Source organism: Sus scrofa, chromosome 14 (assembly GCF_054392235.1).
Source record: "Sus scrofa isolate SSC_HxYL_T2T_F1_AM1 chromosome 14, Sscrofa_HxYL_maternal_Yorkshire_Landrace_v2.0, whole genome shotgun sequence".
Classification (NCBI taxonomy): domain Eukaryota; kingdom Metazoa; phylum Chordata; class Mammalia; order Artiodactyla; family Suidae; genus Sus; species Sus scrofa.
The window spans coordinates 81,248,895-81,266,675 of record NC_139396.1 but is presented as its reverse complement, the minus strand read 5'-3'; the positions used below and the strand labels follow the sequence as shown (position 1 = coordinate 81,266,675).

General features: G+C 45.7%; 1 protein-coding gene across 3 annotated transcripts in view; it reads left to right on the top strand.

Annotated features, from left to right (window-relative positions):
- The window catches only part of GNPAT (glyceronephosphate O-acyltransferase), a 37,169-nt gene extending 19,388 nt beyond the window's left edge, over positions 1-17,781 (top strand). The window contains exons 4-16 of one of the 3 annotated variants that reach the window (XR_014825590.1): positions 494-623; positions 4,472-4,599; positions 5,236-5,311; positions 6,078-6,229; positions 6,347-6,477; positions 8,284-8,507; positions 11,140-11,382; positions 13,012-13,091; positions 13,967-14,107; positions 15,216-15,315; positions 15,395-15,488; positions 16,229-16,584; positions 17,139-17,781. Coding sequence is in view for 1 of the 3 variants with exons in the window: in NM_001185140.1 (NP_001172069.1) it covers positions 494-623; positions 4,472-4,599; positions 5,236-5,311; positions 6,078-6,229; positions 6,347-6,477; positions 8,284-8,507; positions 11,140-11,382; positions 13,012-13,091; positions 13,967-14,107; positions 15,216-15,315; positions 15,395-15,488; positions 16,229-16,290; positions 17,479-17,522 (1,605 nt within the window). In the remaining 2 variants the exon portion in view is untranslated. 3 annotated transcript variants of the gene reach the window in all.

Sequence of the window (17,781 nt, the reverse complement as noted above, 5' to 3'; positions counted from 1 at the left end):
AACCCACTGAGCAAGGGCAGGGATCGAACCCGCAACCTCATGGTTCCTAGTCGGATTCGTTAACCACTGCGCCACGACGGGAACTCCCAGTTGACTTTTTAATTCACACTGACTTTAGATCCAGTCCTAACTCCACCATTTCTTAGAGGCAGGACCATGTTGCAAACAAGGAAGTTCAGGCTTAGGGCTTATTTACAAATACATGGTATTGAACAAGGCCTGGAACGTGTTTAATATGGTGCCTGATTAATATACGTTAGTGATCGTCACCATTGCTGTTATGATCCATACAGTTTACACTTCTAACATTCTTGCATTATGTGAGATTATTTAACCACAGCTCTGAAATAAGTGTTGTGTATGTAGTAGGGGAGGCAGAAGAACATTAGTGCTCCCTGTGTACATCTACACATTCTTCTGTTTTCTTGAGTTAAGATGCGATTTTCATAACGTGAAAACTCAAATTATTCAAAATGTACCATTTGTCTTAAAGCTACAGCGGGCCATCCAGGAACATCCCGTTGTTCTGCTGCCCAGTCATAGAAGTTACATTGACTTCCTGATGCTGTCTTTCCTTTTATACAACTACGAATTACCTGTGCCGGTCATAGCTGCAGGAATGGGTATGCATTGGTTTTCTACTTTATTTTATTATTATTATTTTTTTTGTCTTTTTGGGGCCGCACCTGAACATATGGAGGTTTCCAGGCTAGGGGTTGAATTGGAGCCGTAGCTGCCAGCCTGTGCCACATTCACCGCAGCACCAGATCTGAGCCACGTCTGCGACCTACACCACAGATCATGGCTACGCCAGATCCTTAATCTCTGAGTGAGGCCAAGAATTGAACCTTCGTCCTCATAGATGCTAGTCAGATTCGTTTCCCCCTGAGCCATGGCAGGAACTCCCTACTTTTTTTTAATTATAAAAAAGTGGTCACTGGTATGATTTTAACAATACCATTGCATTCGGAGAAAAGAAGGAAAATTGCCTCTCCCTTCTTCCCTTCTTCCTTCCAGTCCAGTCCAGTGTTTAGTAGTTTGGATTATATCCTGTACTTCACTCTGCCTTAACAGACATAAGCACACAGGGCTTGGAGGTGTGGTTGAAAAATGAGATTATACTACTTATATGTATTACCTGCCGGGTGGATATTTTTGTTTGTTTGTTTCTTTGTTTTGACAATATAGCAGTAGCTATCTCTCTAAGTCAGTAAATAAATCTGACATTCTTTTTACTTATTTTTTTAATTGTGGCATGATATGCAAAACATAAAATTTACCATCTTAGTTATTTTTAAGTGTGCATTCAGGGTGCATTCAATGTAAACAATGTTTACATTGTTGTGCTACCCACTGTAACTACCATCCATCCACGGAAATCTTTTCATCTTGCAAAACTGAAATTCCTCATTCTGTTCTCCCCCCCCAAACCCCTGGCAACCCCATTCTACTTTTTTTTAATTTTTATTTTATTAATTAAGTAATTAATTAACTAATTGCTTTTTTAGGGCTGCCTCCATGGCATATGGAGGTTCCTAGATGAGGGGTCCAATTGGAGGTACAGTTGCCGGCCTACGCCACAGTCACAGCAATGCTGGCAGATCCAAGCCGTGTCTGCGACCTACACTATAGCTCACAGCAATGCCAGATCCTTAACCCACTGAGCAAGGCCAGGGATAGAACCCACAACCTCATGGTTCCCAGTCGGATTTGTTTCTGCTGAGCCACAGCAGGAACTCCCCCCATTCTACTTTCTATCTCTGTGGATTTGACTGCTCTAGGTACCTCCTATAAGTGGTATCAAACAGGATTTGTCCTTTTGTTGCTCACTTATTTCACTCAGTACAGTGTCCTCAAAGTTCAGCCATATTGTAGCTTATATCAAAATTTTCCTTTTTAAGGCTCAATAATGTTCCCCTTTCCCCCCTATTTTGGCCGTATCAACAGCATATGGAGTTCCCGGACCAGGGATCAGATCCGAGCTGCAGTTGTGACCTACGCCACACCTTCGTCAGTGCTGGATCCTTAACCTACTGTGCCAGGCCGGGGATTAAACCTGCATGCCAGCGCTGCAAGGACACTGACGATGCCATTGCGCCACAGCTGGAACTCCTCCACATTGTTTCTATTCACTCATCCATCCCTGGACACTTGGGTTGCTTCCACTTTTTGGCTATTGTGCTGCAGTGCACACAGGTGTGCAAATATCTGAGTCTCTGCTTTCAGTTCTTCCAGGTATATATATGTATACACGCAGAGGAAGCATACAGTAATTTGATTTTTAGTTTTTCGAGGAATTGCCACTTGTTTTCTGCAGTGGCTGCACCATTTTACAGTCCTACCAACAGTGCACAAGGGTTCCATTTCTCCATATCCTCATCAACACTTGTTATTTTCTGGTTTTCTGGGTTTTGGTTTTAATAATAGCCATCCTAGTGGTTGTGAAGTGGTATCTCATCATGGTTTTGATTTGCATTTCTCTGGTGATTAGTGATATTGAGCATCTTTTCAATTCTTTTTGGCCAATTCTATATCTTTGAGGAATATTCAGGTCCTTTGAGCTGTGTGTTTTCTTTGTTGCTGAGTTGTAGGAGTTCTTTATATGTTCTGGATATTAACCCCTTCTCAGATGTGTGATTTGCAAATACTTTTTCCCATCCCTTGGATTGACTTTCACTCTGTTGATGGTATTCTTTGATGAGCAGAAGTTTTCAGTTTTGATACCCAGTCTGCCCTCTGTGTTCCTGGGTTCCACATCCACGGATTCAATCAACCGCAGATCCAAAATATTCCGAAACAAAATTCCAGAAGGTTCCAAAAAGCAATACTTGAATTTGCCACTCACAGGAAACTATTTGTAGCGTATTTACATTGTGTTAGGAATTAAAAGTAATATAATTGAGATGATTTAAAGTATACGAGGATTTTAAAAAATGTATAGGGAGTTCCTTGGTGGCCTAGTGGTTAACAGACTTGGCGTTGTCACTGCTGTGGCTCAGGTTCATTCCCTGGCCCGGGAACTTCTGCATGCCGTGGGTGCGGCCAAAAGAAATAATGTATATGTGCTAAGTTATATGCAAACACTGTGCCCTTTTATATAAGGGACCTGAGCACCCAAGGGTTTTGGTGTCCATGTGGAGTCCTGGAATCAATCCCTCATGGATTCCCCCCTGCCCCTGTAGTCCAGTTTATCTGTTTGTTTCTTTTATTTTCTGTGCTTTTGGTGTCATAGCCGAGAAATCATCACCAAATCCAATGTCACTAAGCTTTTCTCCTATGTTATCTTCTGAGCTTTATAGTCTTAGGTGTTATATTTAGGTCTTTGATCTATCTTGAATTATTTTTTTTGTAGGTAGTGTGACTTTTGTAAGGTTCCAAGTTATGTCTAACATTTTTATTGCCATGTAACATTCATCAGGGTAGATGTATCGTAATGTAGTTTTGCTGTTACAAACAAGTTTTTAGTGTATTTTCGTATTGGTGCTTTTATTTCTGTAGGATTGAGTCCTAAAAGTAGAGTTACTAAGGGAAATAAATGATCGTCTCCTTTATGAGGCAGCCAGGAAAGCTGGGGTTCAAGTGTGCACCTTTACGAATAAATGTAGAAAACAGAAAAGTAAAAACAACCAGGGACTTAAGCGCTTTGAAAGCATTTCCATCTATATAGATACGTGATGAAGTTATTTGAAAATTAGGGGACAGGGAAAGGAAGAACTATCTCAAAACTGATAGTAGAGGGGTTCCCATCGTGGTGCAGCAAAAATGAATCTGACTAGGAACCATGAGGTTGTGGGTTCGATCCCTGGCCTTGATCAGTGGGTTAAGGATCTGGCGTTGCCGTGAGCTGTGGTGTAGGTCACAGAGGGAGCTCAGATCCCACATTGCTGTAGCTGTGGTGAAGGCCAAAGCTTCAGCTCTGATTGGACCCCTAGCCTGGGAACCTCCATATACTGGGGGTGTGGCACTCCCTAAAAAGCAAAAAACAGAAAAAAAAACTGATAGTGGACCTCTTTCTCTTATTCTGGATTTGGTTTTCTTTTTAAATTTGTGCCACTTAAAGAAGATTGTTGTTTTTTACCTGACACATAAAAAGGAATGGTGAGGGCCAGTCGGGCCTGACCATCCAGAGCATGGAGGATGTATGTTGATGTGTCATCAAGGTCAGCAGCGGTGCTGGCTAAAGAAATCAGCACAATGACATGGTTAAGACTGTCATGTTGCCTGCCCAGGCCCCTGACTCTGGCTAGTCTGGTTGTAAATGCAGAGGCGACTGAGGAGGCTGGATGCCAGGGTCACCTCCCAGCAGGCACCTGCCCAGGGGCCCTTCTGTTCCATAATTCCGTTAGATGTTTCTTCTTAAGATTAGGGATGCCCAACATACCTGACATCTGTCCTAATACAATTTGAGTTGAGATATTTATAGAAAGTTTCAAGGTCTGCAAATAAATATTAACCACTCCTTCTCTTGCAGACTTCCTGGGAATGAAAATGGTCAGTGAGCTGCTGCGCAGGTCAGGGGCCTTTTTCATGCGGCGCACCTTTGGTGGCAATAGACTCTACTGGGCCGTGTTCTCTGAATACGTGAAAACTATGTTACGGGTAAATGCAGATCATTGCCAAGTACTTTCAAGCTGCCTTTTCTGTTCACTGAAGTTTGCTCTAAGGCCTTATTTAAATTCTCCACTTCTTTTTTTTTTTTTTTTAAGGGATAGATTTTTTTATTGTAGCACTGTTTTTGTTTTTGTTTTTTTTTGTTGTCTTTTCTAGGGCCACACCCACAGCATATGGAGGTTCCCAGGCTAGGGGTCTAATTGGAGCTGTAGCTGCTAGGCTATACCACAGCCACAGCAACACGGGATCCGAGCAGCGTCTGCGACCTACACCACAGCTCACAGCAATGCCAGACCCTTAACCCACTGAGCGAGGCCAGGGATCGAACCCACAACCTCTTGGTTCCTAGTTGGATTCGTTAACCACTGAGCCACAACGGGAGCTCCTAAATTCTCCACTTCTGAATGGGCTGGTTAGCTGTTTATTTTCTTCTTGTGGAATGTGCAGAACGTCAGTGGTCTGTTTTCTCTGTGTGACTCTCTTGTTGAAGTTTCACTCTGAGCAGTGTGTTTAGAGGGCTGGGGAACGGGGCTGGGAAGAGGAATCAGAGGAAGGATTTTTCACTTTGAGAGTAGGCAATGGGTTTTGTGTTTTGTTTTGTTTGTTTGTGTTTTCTCTTTAAAGAATGGTTATGCTCCTGTTGAATTTTTCCTCGAAGGGACAAGAAGCCGCTCTGCCAAGACATTGACTCCTAAATTTGGTAGGTTCCTTACAGATTGGAGGAAGAATACAAACCCAAAGGCCTTGGCTGCAGTGTCATAGCTGCTGAATAGAACTTGACCCTTTTTTTGCAAGATATTCTTTTCTTTATAAGTGTTTCTTTAAGTTTAATTGTTTATATTTATGGGCTTAGAATACAATGTACATGCTTTTAGTATCTTCCTGTTTATGTCCCCTTGTTTGCTCTGTTTTTTGTTTTTTTTTTTTTTTTTTTTTGGGCCTTTTTTTTAGGGCCGCACCTGTGGCATATGGAGGTTCCCAGGCTAGGGGTTGAATCGGACCTGTAGCTGCCAGCCTACACCACAGCTCATGGCAATGCCAGATCCTTAACCCACTGAGCTGGGCCAAGGATTGGACCCACATCCTCATGGATACTAATCGAGTTCATTAACCACTGAGCCACGACGGGAACTCCTGCTCTGTTTTAAAATGTGTATGAAAAACCATTTCTCAGAGTTCCCATCATGGCTCAATGGAAATGATTCTGACTAGTATCCATGAGGACGCAGGTTCGATCCCTGGCCTCGCTCAGTGGGTTAAGGATCCAGCATTGTTATGATCTGTGGTGTAGGACACAGATGCGGCTCAGATCCCTCGTTGCTACGGCTATGGTGTAGGCTGGGTGGCTACAGCTCCTATTTGACCCCTAGTCTGGGAACCTCCATATGCCTCGGGTGCGGCCCTAAAAAGACCCCCCCACCCAAAAAAAAAAGAAAAAGAAAAACCATTTCTCCCTATGTTTGCAGGTCTTCTGAATATTGTGATGGAACCATTTTTTAAAAGAGAAGTTTTTGATACCTACCTTGTCCCAATCAGCATCAGTTATGATAGGATCTTGGAAGAAACTCTATATGCATATGAGCTTCTAGGGGTCCCTAAGCCAAAAGAGTCTACAACTGTACGTAAAGGATAGCCCAACTTGATGTTATTGGGATTTGAGGAAAATGCTAGTTTGCACATCAACTAATTTCTGAATGTATTCCTGTTTTCTTTTTCCCTGTTCTGATGCTATTAGGGATTGTTGAAAGCCAGAAGGATTCTCTCTGAAAAGTTTGGAAATGTTCACATATACTTTGGAGACCCTGTGTCACTTCGGTCTCTGGCAGCTGGGAGGATGAGCCGGAGCCCGTACAACCTGGTGCCCAGGTGCAAGGCCTGCGTCTTCATAACTGACATAGAAACAGGGATGAATGAGTCATTTGTGACCCTTGAGTCGACCACTTCTAGAACTGAAACTTGGTTATCTGAGATCACACACCAGAGAAGCAAAAAGCTTCAGTTAAATATATTCACCAGACAGCTGCAGGATATATATGTTAAACATGCAAAGGCAGACTATGCTCAAACACATGAAATCCACTGCCTACTCTCTGAGCAGTAAATGCTCCTTTTGATTTCTGTTCCCAGCCTATCCGCCCCCTAGCCAGTATCCTAGTAACTGAAAGTGGGAAAAAATAAGCCATTGTCAACAAGCTCATGTATGGGAACTATTGAGCTCTCTTGGTAGGCCAGCCAGAGTATGTACTACATATTATTTGTAATACTAGAAAGGATTGTTTAATAGTAGTGAGTCTCTGTTCCCAAGAAGAGTATAGTTTCATGGGCAAGAAGATGTATTAGGTTCATTGATTGATTGATTGTCTTTTCTAGGACTGCACCCACAGCATATGGAGGTTCCCAGGCTAGGGATCTTTCGGAGCTGTGGCCACCGGCCTAGGCCACAGCCACAGCAATGCTGGATCCGAGCCGCATCTGCACCCTACACCACAGCTCACGTCAATGCCGGATCCTTAACCCGCTGATTGAGGCCAGGGATCAAACCCGCAACCTCATGGTTCCTAGTTGTATTCGTTAACCACTGAGCCACAACAGGAACTCCGAGTGTCAGGTTTTTTTAGTATGCAGGTACAGATACACATTTGGGGTTTTTTAAAATTTATTTATTTTTTGGCCACGCCCACAGCATGCAGAAATTCCCAGGTCGGGGATCGAATCTATGCCACAGCAGTGACAATGCTGGATCCTTAACTGCTGGGCCACCAGGGAAGTCCCCATTTGGATTTTCTTAATGTGAAGACATACACCACATCCAGGGAAGTAAGGGAGACAAGCATCTGCCCAGCCAGGCCTCAGTGATGCAGCATCATTCGCACTTTATATGAAGCATCAGCAGCCAGTGGCGCCCTCGCTTCCAGCTTCATTCGCCGTCAGAAGCAGATGTTAGCATTTTGCAGCCACACACTTTCACCCTGTAGATCTAAACCTGGGTTAGCCACTTGTCTATTACAGGGGGTCCTCACTGGCTACGGCATTCATGTTAAGTCGCCTTATTATGTGGCTGGTCATAGGTCACATGTTCTCTTTGCTCCAGCGAGCTCTGTGTAGGTAACCGATAGCATCTGATTCAATGTTTGATGATGACATGCGAGGGATCCATCAGGCAAGGAACCTGGCAGTATTGGCAGAAGCCCTAAATCTTCTCAGAAGGGCAGTGTGGCCATCAGGCAAACTGTACAGCCCACCCAGAGCAGGCACTAGCGGTTGTCATAAGACACGTCATAACCTGATGCATGTGGTATACAAGAGACATGTTCACGAACGATGGATTTATTCTATGGGGGAGGCATCAGTTTTCATAGAAGAAGTGATATCTCCCGTTTATAAAGTAACACAAGTGGTGTTGGTTTGGGGTACTTTTTTTGGGGGGGGGGTGTCCTGGAAAAGAATAGTAGAACCCTGTTACCTTGAGTGTTTTTTGTCACCTCTCAAGAGCATACCCTCGAGTTGAATATGGTAAAGGGAAGGTATGTCCTTGCAGTGTCACCCAAGAGAATTCAGTTGACCGAAAGTGTGAGAGGCCTTCTAAAGGGTCTGTCTTCTCTCATTCCCTCTCCGTTCACATGTGTCTGAGTAACAGAACTGTAATCTGTTGTTCTCTTTTCTTCCTTTTAGATATATTCCTCAGAAACAGTCAGAAGACATGCATGCCTTTGTCACTGAAGTGGCCTACAAAATGCAGCTTCTGCAGATTCAGAACCTGGTTCTCAACCCATGGCCACTAATAGTTGCTGTTCTGCTTCAGAACCGGCCATCCATGGACTTTGATGCTCTGGTAGAGAAGACATTATGGCTGAAAGGCTTAGCCCAGGCCTTTGGGGGCTTTGTCACTTGGCCTGGTACGTATATGGAATGTACATGATGAGAAGGCTTGCTTTTTTATTCCTTCATTTGGAGTTGTAGCCTAGCCATGAAAAGCTCATACGGACTTTGAGCAAAGCCTGCTCAGAGAAAGACAGCCTAATGTGTCCTTATCACTGTCGGGCACAGAGCGCAGCATGTGGCTTATTTGAGAACAATTGCTCACACATCTTTCCTCCCTGGGAGGCACGGACTAGCTAGAGGACTTGAGTGCCCCCCCCTCCTCAGGTACCTCGTAGGGAGGGGGTAAATGATGAATCTGGTAGCACTCCACATAGCCTTCCCTTTCTACCTCCCTCTTTTTACCACATTATGTTTGCATCTCATTTGCTTCACTGGATTGTAAGGACTAACCGGCTGGTCTTGTAGAACTTCACATGAGCCTCTGAGAATAGCAATCTTATAAAAACCTCCCTGGCTTTATGAATGCTGTGCTGGGAGTTTGGGACGTATATGGCAATAGTTCGCTTAAGTTGTTTTCAGTCGCTTTGATTGAAAATTGCAGAAACTCCAGGTGGACATGCCGTCTTTCTAAGACCAGATAATTACTGATGGTCAAGTAGCTACCGTGCACTCACTAAATTCTGAGCACCTAGTGGGCGCTGGGGAGTACCAGGGGTACGAAGGTGAACGAGGTGTAGCCGCTGCTGGGCTGTCGAAGACAGGGCTGGGTGGTGATGTGTAAACTACAAGAGTGGGTTCATAGAAATTCAGACTGCAGGGGGTTACTGAGACTACGCCCGCGCTGCAGCGCGAAGGAAAGGCCCGCCTCAGGGAGGATTTCGTACACGTAACTTGGGAACCCGTCTTGTTGGGAAGGCAGGAGCTCTTCCAGAAGACTGATGGGGTAGAGCCCTGCTGTTGTAGGGGTCAGGACAGCACCGGGCACCCCTTGACCTGCACGTGGTGGGTAATGCTAGAATGTTCGGTCTGGGAAGGGAGTGATGGAAGGTGGAGACACAGACAGCAGCTGGATCATAAAGGCCTTGAGGTCTGGACTGGCGTCTCTAGGTCTCGGGAGCGTTCATGCATCTTAGGCAGGGAGGGGTGACGGGTTGGCCTGTAGAAAACCACCTGGTCTCGGCTTTAAAGATGGACCACAGTGGGAGAGACCAGAGGCAGCAGGACAAGCTGGAAGGCTGGTATGCCCAGGTGAGCACTTGCAGGGCTTGAGGCGAGCAGGGGGAGGCGGAGAGGCTTAGGAAGAATTACCCGCAGAAGTGCCACCCAGCTAAGTGCTGGTCACCAGCAGGGAAGATGAATCAGCGTCTGTTCCCAGGATTGCCACGGTCTGACAGCAGGCAAAGGACATGTTGCCCAGCTGGAGCAGTGTGCCTGCTTTGTACACCTGTCAGCCAGCTCCTTGGCTCAGGTAACAGTAAAATTACTTCCCTGGCCAAGGGTATGTGTTAAATATACTATCTTTATTACACTTCTCTAATTCTCACTCCTTGACTATCTCTCAGCCAGTGTACTGTCAGGGGATGGCCTGCCAGGAGCTGTTATGGGTCCACTTCTTCAGTCATCTTTTTTTTTCTTTTGTCTTTTTGTCTTTTCTGGGGCCACACCCGTGGCATATGGAGGTTCCCATGCTAGGGGTCCAATCGGAGCTGTAGTCGCCAGCCTACACCACAGCCACAGCAAAGCCAGATCCAAGCCATGCCTGCGACCTACACCACAGCTCACGGCAACACGGGATCCTTAACCCACTGAGAGAGGCCAGGGATCGAACCCGCAACCTCATGGTTCCTAGTTGGATTCGTTAACCACTGAGCCACGACGGGAACTCCCTCAGTCATCTTTGATGTAGGGAACCAGAACACCTCCTTGGCAATCCTCTGCTGGGGGCGACCTGATGTTGACATAGCCCCTCTTGGGTTGCCCTGTGGTTTACCTGCAGAGTTGCCGAGCGACATCCTTGACATCTTGGAATTGGTCTGAGCAGGGGGGTGTGTTTTGCCTTCTCATCTTAGTATTGTTAAGTTCACACACATGTGATTTTCTGGTCATGTAACTTGCTATCACAAAACCTTTGGATACCCTCAGTTCCTGAGGAAGTGTGGTTGTTCAGTGTGGGAACTGAAGTGCATTTCAGAATGGCTGACAGATTGGGGCTAGATAAGAAAGTATGTTCTACGTCCTTAGAGTTGTTATGAAATGGTGTGTTTAAAATATCCTTCACAGGAGTTCCCATTGTGGCTCAGTGGTAACAAACCCGACTACTATCCATATGAGGTTGCGGGTTTGATCCCTGGCCTCACTCAGTGGGTTGAGGATCTGCTGTTGCCTTGAGCTGTGGTGTAGGTCGCAGACATCACTCAGGTCTGGTGTTGCTGTGGCTCTGGTATAGGCCTGCAGTTCCAATTTGACACCTAGTCTGGGCACTTGCGTATGCTGTAGGTGCGGCCCTAAAGAAGTAATAAATAAATGCATAAATTATTCCTTACCTATGATATTATGACCTCAAAGGATGGAGCCTAAGACCAGGACCAGGCACTTGAAAATAAATGTGTTGGGTCACTGGCGTTGATTCAAACTGGGCCTAAGATCCCCCACAGCGACCCCTACCATTTCTTGGCCGTTTGCCTGAGCGAATTGTCTTTGTTGCAGACAGTGAACCTGCTGAGGAAGTTGTCCAGTCCAGCATCCTTCTGCACTCCAACATTGTCAGCCTCCTCAGAGACCAGGTGGCTCTGAAAGTGGACTCTGGAGCCACAGACGTGGTCGATGGACTGATTTTCCAGCATGTCACCCTCCTCATGTGCTCGGCTTACAGGAACCAGTTGCTCAACGTCTTTGTCCGACCTTCTTTAGTGGCCGTGGCACTGCAGATGACACCCGGGTTCCGTAAAGGTGACCATCGGGAGTGTGGTCTTGCATTCTAGAAGAGTCCTGGCCATTCAGCTCCATGTAGGGAACAGTGTTGGAAGCCTTGTGGTGTTCAGACCCCAGGCCAATGAGGGGCCATCTGCTTAGAATTGGGGAACCGTGAGGGACCTGGGAAGCTGTCTAGTCTCAATCCCTCATTTTATAAATAAGGAAAATTGGGCTCCCACTTACTTAAGGAAGGATCTGGGGCTAGAGTACAGTGCTGCCTTTCTCGGGCGGGGGTTCTTGTTCTGGGGTCAGTTCCCTCGGAAGCAGATGGGCAGGTGAGTAGCCGCACAGATATGCGAGTGCTGTCCTTTGAGGACTTCACAGTGAGTGAAATAGCTCCTCCATGAAGGCCTGTGGTCGAGGCTGGGGGTGGGGGTGCAGGGGAAGGGGAAGGGGTGGTCCACCCAGGCTGCACTTTAGAGTTATGGGAGGCTGAGCTCCATCCCAGAAGGTTTCTGATTCCATTGGTCTGGGGTGTGGGCCAGTGTGGTTTTTGTTTTTGTTATTCAAAGCTCTGTAGATAATTGTAAGGAAAAGCCAGAGTTGAGCCACACTGAGCTCTGCTCCAGACCTTTAAGCCTTAGAAGGAACCTCAGGGGTCCAGGGTTTTATGAATAAGGAAACCAGGGCCCAGGGAGGTCAGATAACCTAGTTCAGGACACAGAAAACTCAGATCATGATCTTAGTTCTCTCTGAGGCTTCTTTTTTTTTTTTTGTCTTTTTGCTATTTCTTTGGGCCGCTCCTGCGGCATATGGAGGTTCCCAGGCTAGGGGTCGAATCGGAGCTGCAGCCGCCAGCCTACGCCAGAGCCACAGCAATGCGGGATCCGAGCCGCATCTGCAACCTACACCACAGCTCACAGCAACGCCGGATCGTCAACCCACTGAGCAAGAGCAGGGACCGAACCCGCAACGTCATGGTTCCTAGTTGGATTCGTTAACCACTGCGCCATGATGGGAACTCCTGAGGCTTCTTACATCAGGATTCAACATATGTGGTCTTCTAGAATGTTGTGAACATCCTGAAATTGGGGGTAACCGTTTGTGCCCATATGTCTGTGTTTTTGTGATGAGAAAATTCATAGCACATGTTGGAAAGATGAAGAAGGTCTATAGCCAATGGGCAGGGTTGCCCCAGTGTCCGAGGGATAAGCAGTAGTTTGTTGTGTGCCAGTGGGTTCTGGTGCTAAAGCCGTTACAGACATCAGCAAACGTGAGTGTGGGAGGGAATAAATAGCTGCTCCTTTCCTTCTCTGCTAGGGAACCATTATTTAGGGAAAACGAAGGACCCTGGCTTCTGGGCAGTGTGGTCTCTTGCTCATTACCGGACCAACTGCTTAGAGGCCTGGTTGTAATTGAGTCTCCACCATTGAAACGATGGTGTCTCTGTAGGTAAAATCTGGATTGGTTCTAGCTTCCTTTGGGGCCTTAGTTCTCATCCCTGCCACATGAATAACATGCCTACCATGTTATTCATGTGGCAGGGATGAGAACTAATCTATCTATATATATGTATATACTGCATTTTGGAGTACCATGGACTTCCGGGTACCCCCTGGACATTTACAAAGCAGTTATAATTTTATATAATGAATTTATTTCCAGAGGATGTCTACAGTTGCTTTCGCTTCCTATGCAGCGTGTTTTCAGATGAGTTCATCTTTCTGCCAGGAAATGCACTGAAGGTAAGTCGTTGCTACCAGAGAGCAGGTGTGTTTGTGGGGTGAGTTCTGGAGACATTGGGCTTGGATGCACAAGGGTGCTTTCCCTTCCTTCAAGGCTGCTTGTGGCAGAACTAAAGAAAATGTGCTCACACACAGTTCAGCAAACCCTATTTTAATTCTCAGTCACGTTTAATCAATAATTTAGGGATCATTTGGTGAGAGGAACCCCATCTTTGAACCATTAATGCAGCCACTGTAAATAAACCAACTCTGTTATGTTGTGCGTTTACCAACCAGCACACAGTTTCCAGCACAACTTGTCAGAATGAGTTGGGCCTTTTGCTTCGAGATGAGAGAACAGTGGTCTTGCCTGGGAGTGTAGACAGTGGTAAGGGATCGGGTTCCCAGAGCTGGCCTGCCAGCTCCCGGGGGGCAGGGCAGTGCCAGGACCCACACATGGGCTAGGTGTCTGTCATTGAGCTGAGGGGCGCAGATTTCTTCAGTAGGAAATGGGGACAGCTGTCTCTGAGTGCAGCATGATTCTCAGTATTTTTCAGACTTGCTGCACGTACTTTCACTTAAATGTGAGGAGCACGGCTGTGCGAAATGAAAGAAATCTATCGCCCGGATCATGATTTTTAAGGCTTATCAGTTTTCCATGTGTTTGCTGTATTCGAAGTCCAACGTTTTGAGTGTTGGCACCATGCTTCTCTGGCTCTTAACAGCCAGAACCATCTGGGATGGGTTGTGGAATTAGCTGGTGTTTTTTCAGTTTTTTTTGTTTTTTGTTTTTCCTGTTCTGAGAGCACATGGCTGCGTATCCTGAGCCTCGCAGCCGATTGTTGACTCGGTTATGAATTGGTGGATGCATTCTGTCTTCTCCCTTCCCCTTCCAGGATTTTGAAGAAGGCTGTTACCTGCTTTCTAAAAGTGAGGCCATAGAAGTGACGACAAGGGACATCCTAGTTACAGAAAAAGGAAACGCTTTGTTAGAATTTTTAATAGGTCTCTTTAAACCTTTTGTGGAATCTTATCAGGTGTGTAAATCTTTTGCAAGTTCGCCTTCACCCTCTCGTGCTTAGATTTCCACCCTGTACTTATTTCTGGTCTGAAGGGCAAGTGTCTTCCCCAGGTGGATGGTACAGCTAGAGAGATTAGTGATTAGGATGGATGATTTCCCCTCTCAGGTGAAGCCTTGCTCCCTTACATTGGACCTCGGTCTGTCACAGGCCGAGAGGATAACAGCTCTATGATGCCAGGAGCACAGTTACACCCCAACACCTGCAGACTGTATCTTACATCTTTTGTTCTTAGCATTTAGTAAGGTACACAGTAGGTATGCAATAAACTAAGAATTCAAATGACAGGTAAAGTCAGTTACTTATATTGCCACCAAGTGGTGATGTTGGAAGAGAAGGAAAAGGTTCAAGTGCAAATATCTGAAGGAGTGAGAGCTCTCAGGAGCAGGTGCAGAGAGGGGATGGTGTCTGTGCCCAGAGGAGTTGTGTGGAGATTCCAGGAGAGTCAGGGAGTGTGAGGCATAGCCTCGAGAGGACCCATATGTATCTGCCAGAAGAGGGCCCTGTGACCTCCCTCCAAGTGCTGCTCAGAGGCACCGGGACCAGCTTCCTGCACAGCAGGGCTGAGGGCCATGAGTGACCCGCTGTCAGCCTCCTGGCTCCAAGTCGGACACTTAGTAGTACTGGATGAATGCTGCTTCTGCCTTGAGCACCTTCCTACAGTGCAGATCATCAGTGTTTTAGGGCCTAGCATGTTGCCAGGTGTTTTCAGAGCAAAAAAAGCTGCAAAAACTCTGGCCCCTCTCTTCCTAAGCAGCGTTACGTGAAGAAATAGAAATTTACTTAATTTACTGAACTTGCACTTTGTAAAAGTGAGAAACTATAATGACATTTGATAATGTCAATATTATTTCCAGCTTTCTTTTTCTAATTCTAAAAAGTAATATAGGATCAAGAGAGATCTAAAAATTCCGCAACTTTTCTATACTCAAATCTTTGGGGGGGGTGTCTTTATTCTGCTCTAATATAGTATCATGCTGTTAGAAGGGGCAGGGTAAAATTATTGTTTATCTTTTTCTCTTTTTCTTCCTCTTTCTGTTCCTCTCATCCTCCCTCTTAAAATCAGATAATTTGCAAATACCTCTTGAACGAAGAAGAAGACTCCTTCACTGAGAAACAGTACCTGGTGAAAGTTAGGAAATTCACTAGTCAGCTTCTCGATCACGGTGAGTTAAAGCCCTGTGGTTAGTGATTTCCACAGTTAAGAAGAGACTAGTCTACTCACTCTCCCTTCCCCAATTTTAGGCACCTCGCAATGTTACGATGTATTATCTTCTGACGTGCAGAAGAACGCCTTAGCGGCATTTGTGCGGCTCGGTGTGGTGGACAAGAAGAAGGTGTAAGTACTGTGCACCGTACCACGGGCCTCAGGTCCAGAGAGAGGCGTGGGAGTGTCTCACCTAGTGACCGTCACACTGTGCCTCACTCGTCCATCTCCTGCTGAGTCAGCTCACCATGCGTTACTATGCAAATTTATTTTATTTTTGTCTTTTGTCTTTTTAGGGCCGCACCCGTGGCATATGGAGGTTCGAAGGCTAGGGGTCTAAACAGAGCTGTTGCTGCCAGCCTACACCACAGCCACAGCAACACAGGATCTGAGCCGTGTCTGCGACCTATACCACAACTCATGGCAACACCAGATCCATAACCCACTGAGCAAGGCCAGGGATCCGACCTTCAACTTCATGGTTCCTAGTCGGATTTGTTTCTGCAGCGCCAAGATGGGAACTCCACCATGCAAATTTTATATGATTGAGTAAAAATTATATTGAAGCTAAGAAAGGAAGCGCTTTAGGCCAGCATTTTGGCTTTGACCTAATATTGAAATTTATAGGTTAATTATAAGAAAGATTTGTGGGGACCTGTAGTGTTTGTGTGTGTGTATTCTTATGTATATAAAAATATATGTACTATACACACAGTATTGACACGCATACACACACATGCACCTTATATATTCAGCTATTTAAGGTTGGTCTTGAGAAAGACTATTTAAAAGTAGTCTTATTGTATAAATAATGAAAATTGTCTTTTCCTCCTAGTTTATGCTATAAGGAAGCTTGTTACTTTTTCTCCTAGAAATAGTGATACTGTATTTAATGTGAATGAACCTGCCGCAACAAAGTTAGAAGAAATGCTTGGTAAGTACAGCTTAATAAAATTTGGTGGATTTTCACATTGTATTTATCAACATATAGTAAAACAAGAAAGTATGGCACCAAACACTTCATCGAGATGAACAGCAGTAGAGTTTAATATATGCAGAGAGCTATTTCTATCACATAGCAATTTCTCAAGGAAACTAAGGAAATTAGATCCTTTGTTGCTGTGGCTATGGCATAGGCTGGCAGCTGCAGTTCTGATTCAATCCCTAGCCTGGGAACTTTTTTTCTTAAAACCAAAAAACAAAAAACTGAATTTTAGGAGTTCCTGTCGTGGCACAGCAGAAACGAATCCGACTATGAGCCATGAGGTTGCAGGTTCGGTCCCTGGCCTCGCTCAGTGGGTTAAGGATCCGGCATTGCCTTGAGCTGTGGTGTAGGTTGCAGGTGCGGCTCCGATCTGGCATTGCTGTGCCTGTGGCGTAGGCCGGCAGCTACAGCTCCGATTGGACCCCTGGCCTGGGAACCTCCATATGCCTCAGGTGCAGCCCTAAAAGGACAAAAAAAAAAAGAAAAGAAAAAAAAACTGAATTTTGAATCTGGTAAGAGAGACATGAAGCTAAAACAGACCCCAAAACCCTCATTCTAGGGATGATGGAATTCATTTCCTTTTTTTTTTTTGTCTTTTTCTAGGGCCACACCCCGAAGCATACGGAGGTTCCCAGGCTAGGGGTCCAATCGGAACTGTAGCTGCTGGCCTATGCCACAGCCACAGCAACACAGGATCCAAGCCCCATCTGCGACCTACACCACAGCTCACAGCAATGCCAGATCCTTAACCTAATGAGTGAGGCCAGGGATCGAACCTGCAACCTCATGGTTCCTAGTCGGATTCATTAACCACTGAGCCATGACGGGAACTCCTGGAATTCATTTCTTAATCTCAGAAGGCAAATGTGTGAGTGCGAACCTACTAGAACATACAGGACTTGAAGTTTAGAAAACTTGAATGGATTGGAATTCTGGCTCTGCCCTAGCCGGGGGCGCTGGCCATGCCCTCGGTCTTTCAGAAGCTGCTGCTTCCCCTGCAAAGGGTGCTGGTGTCTCTGTTGGTGCTTTCTCAGCCTCTAGAACTCTGCGCAAGGATGAGGGGTTTCTCTTGCGTGAGCAGTTGTATAGGGAAGGTAGACTCCATGTCATCTCATGAGTTGTCTCTTTTCACCTAAGGCTGTAAGACACCCATAGGAAAACCAGTAACTGCAAAGCTTTAATGATTGCCAAGTGGTTCCAGAAAAATTGGTCCATCATCCAAGCCTCGTGTGACAACAAACAAGGCAGCAAAGGAGGAGACCCATCTCCTTGTCCTTCATAAGGCTTCGAGGACAGCGGACTCGGGAGGGAGGAAGAGATGATCAGCTTAAGCAGTCAGTGAAACCTTCTCCTTCACCATGGTTTAAAAGGCATTTGTATCCAACTTTGTGTGTGTTTTAAAATAAAATAGCCTTTTGGAAACATGTTTGGAAAAACAAA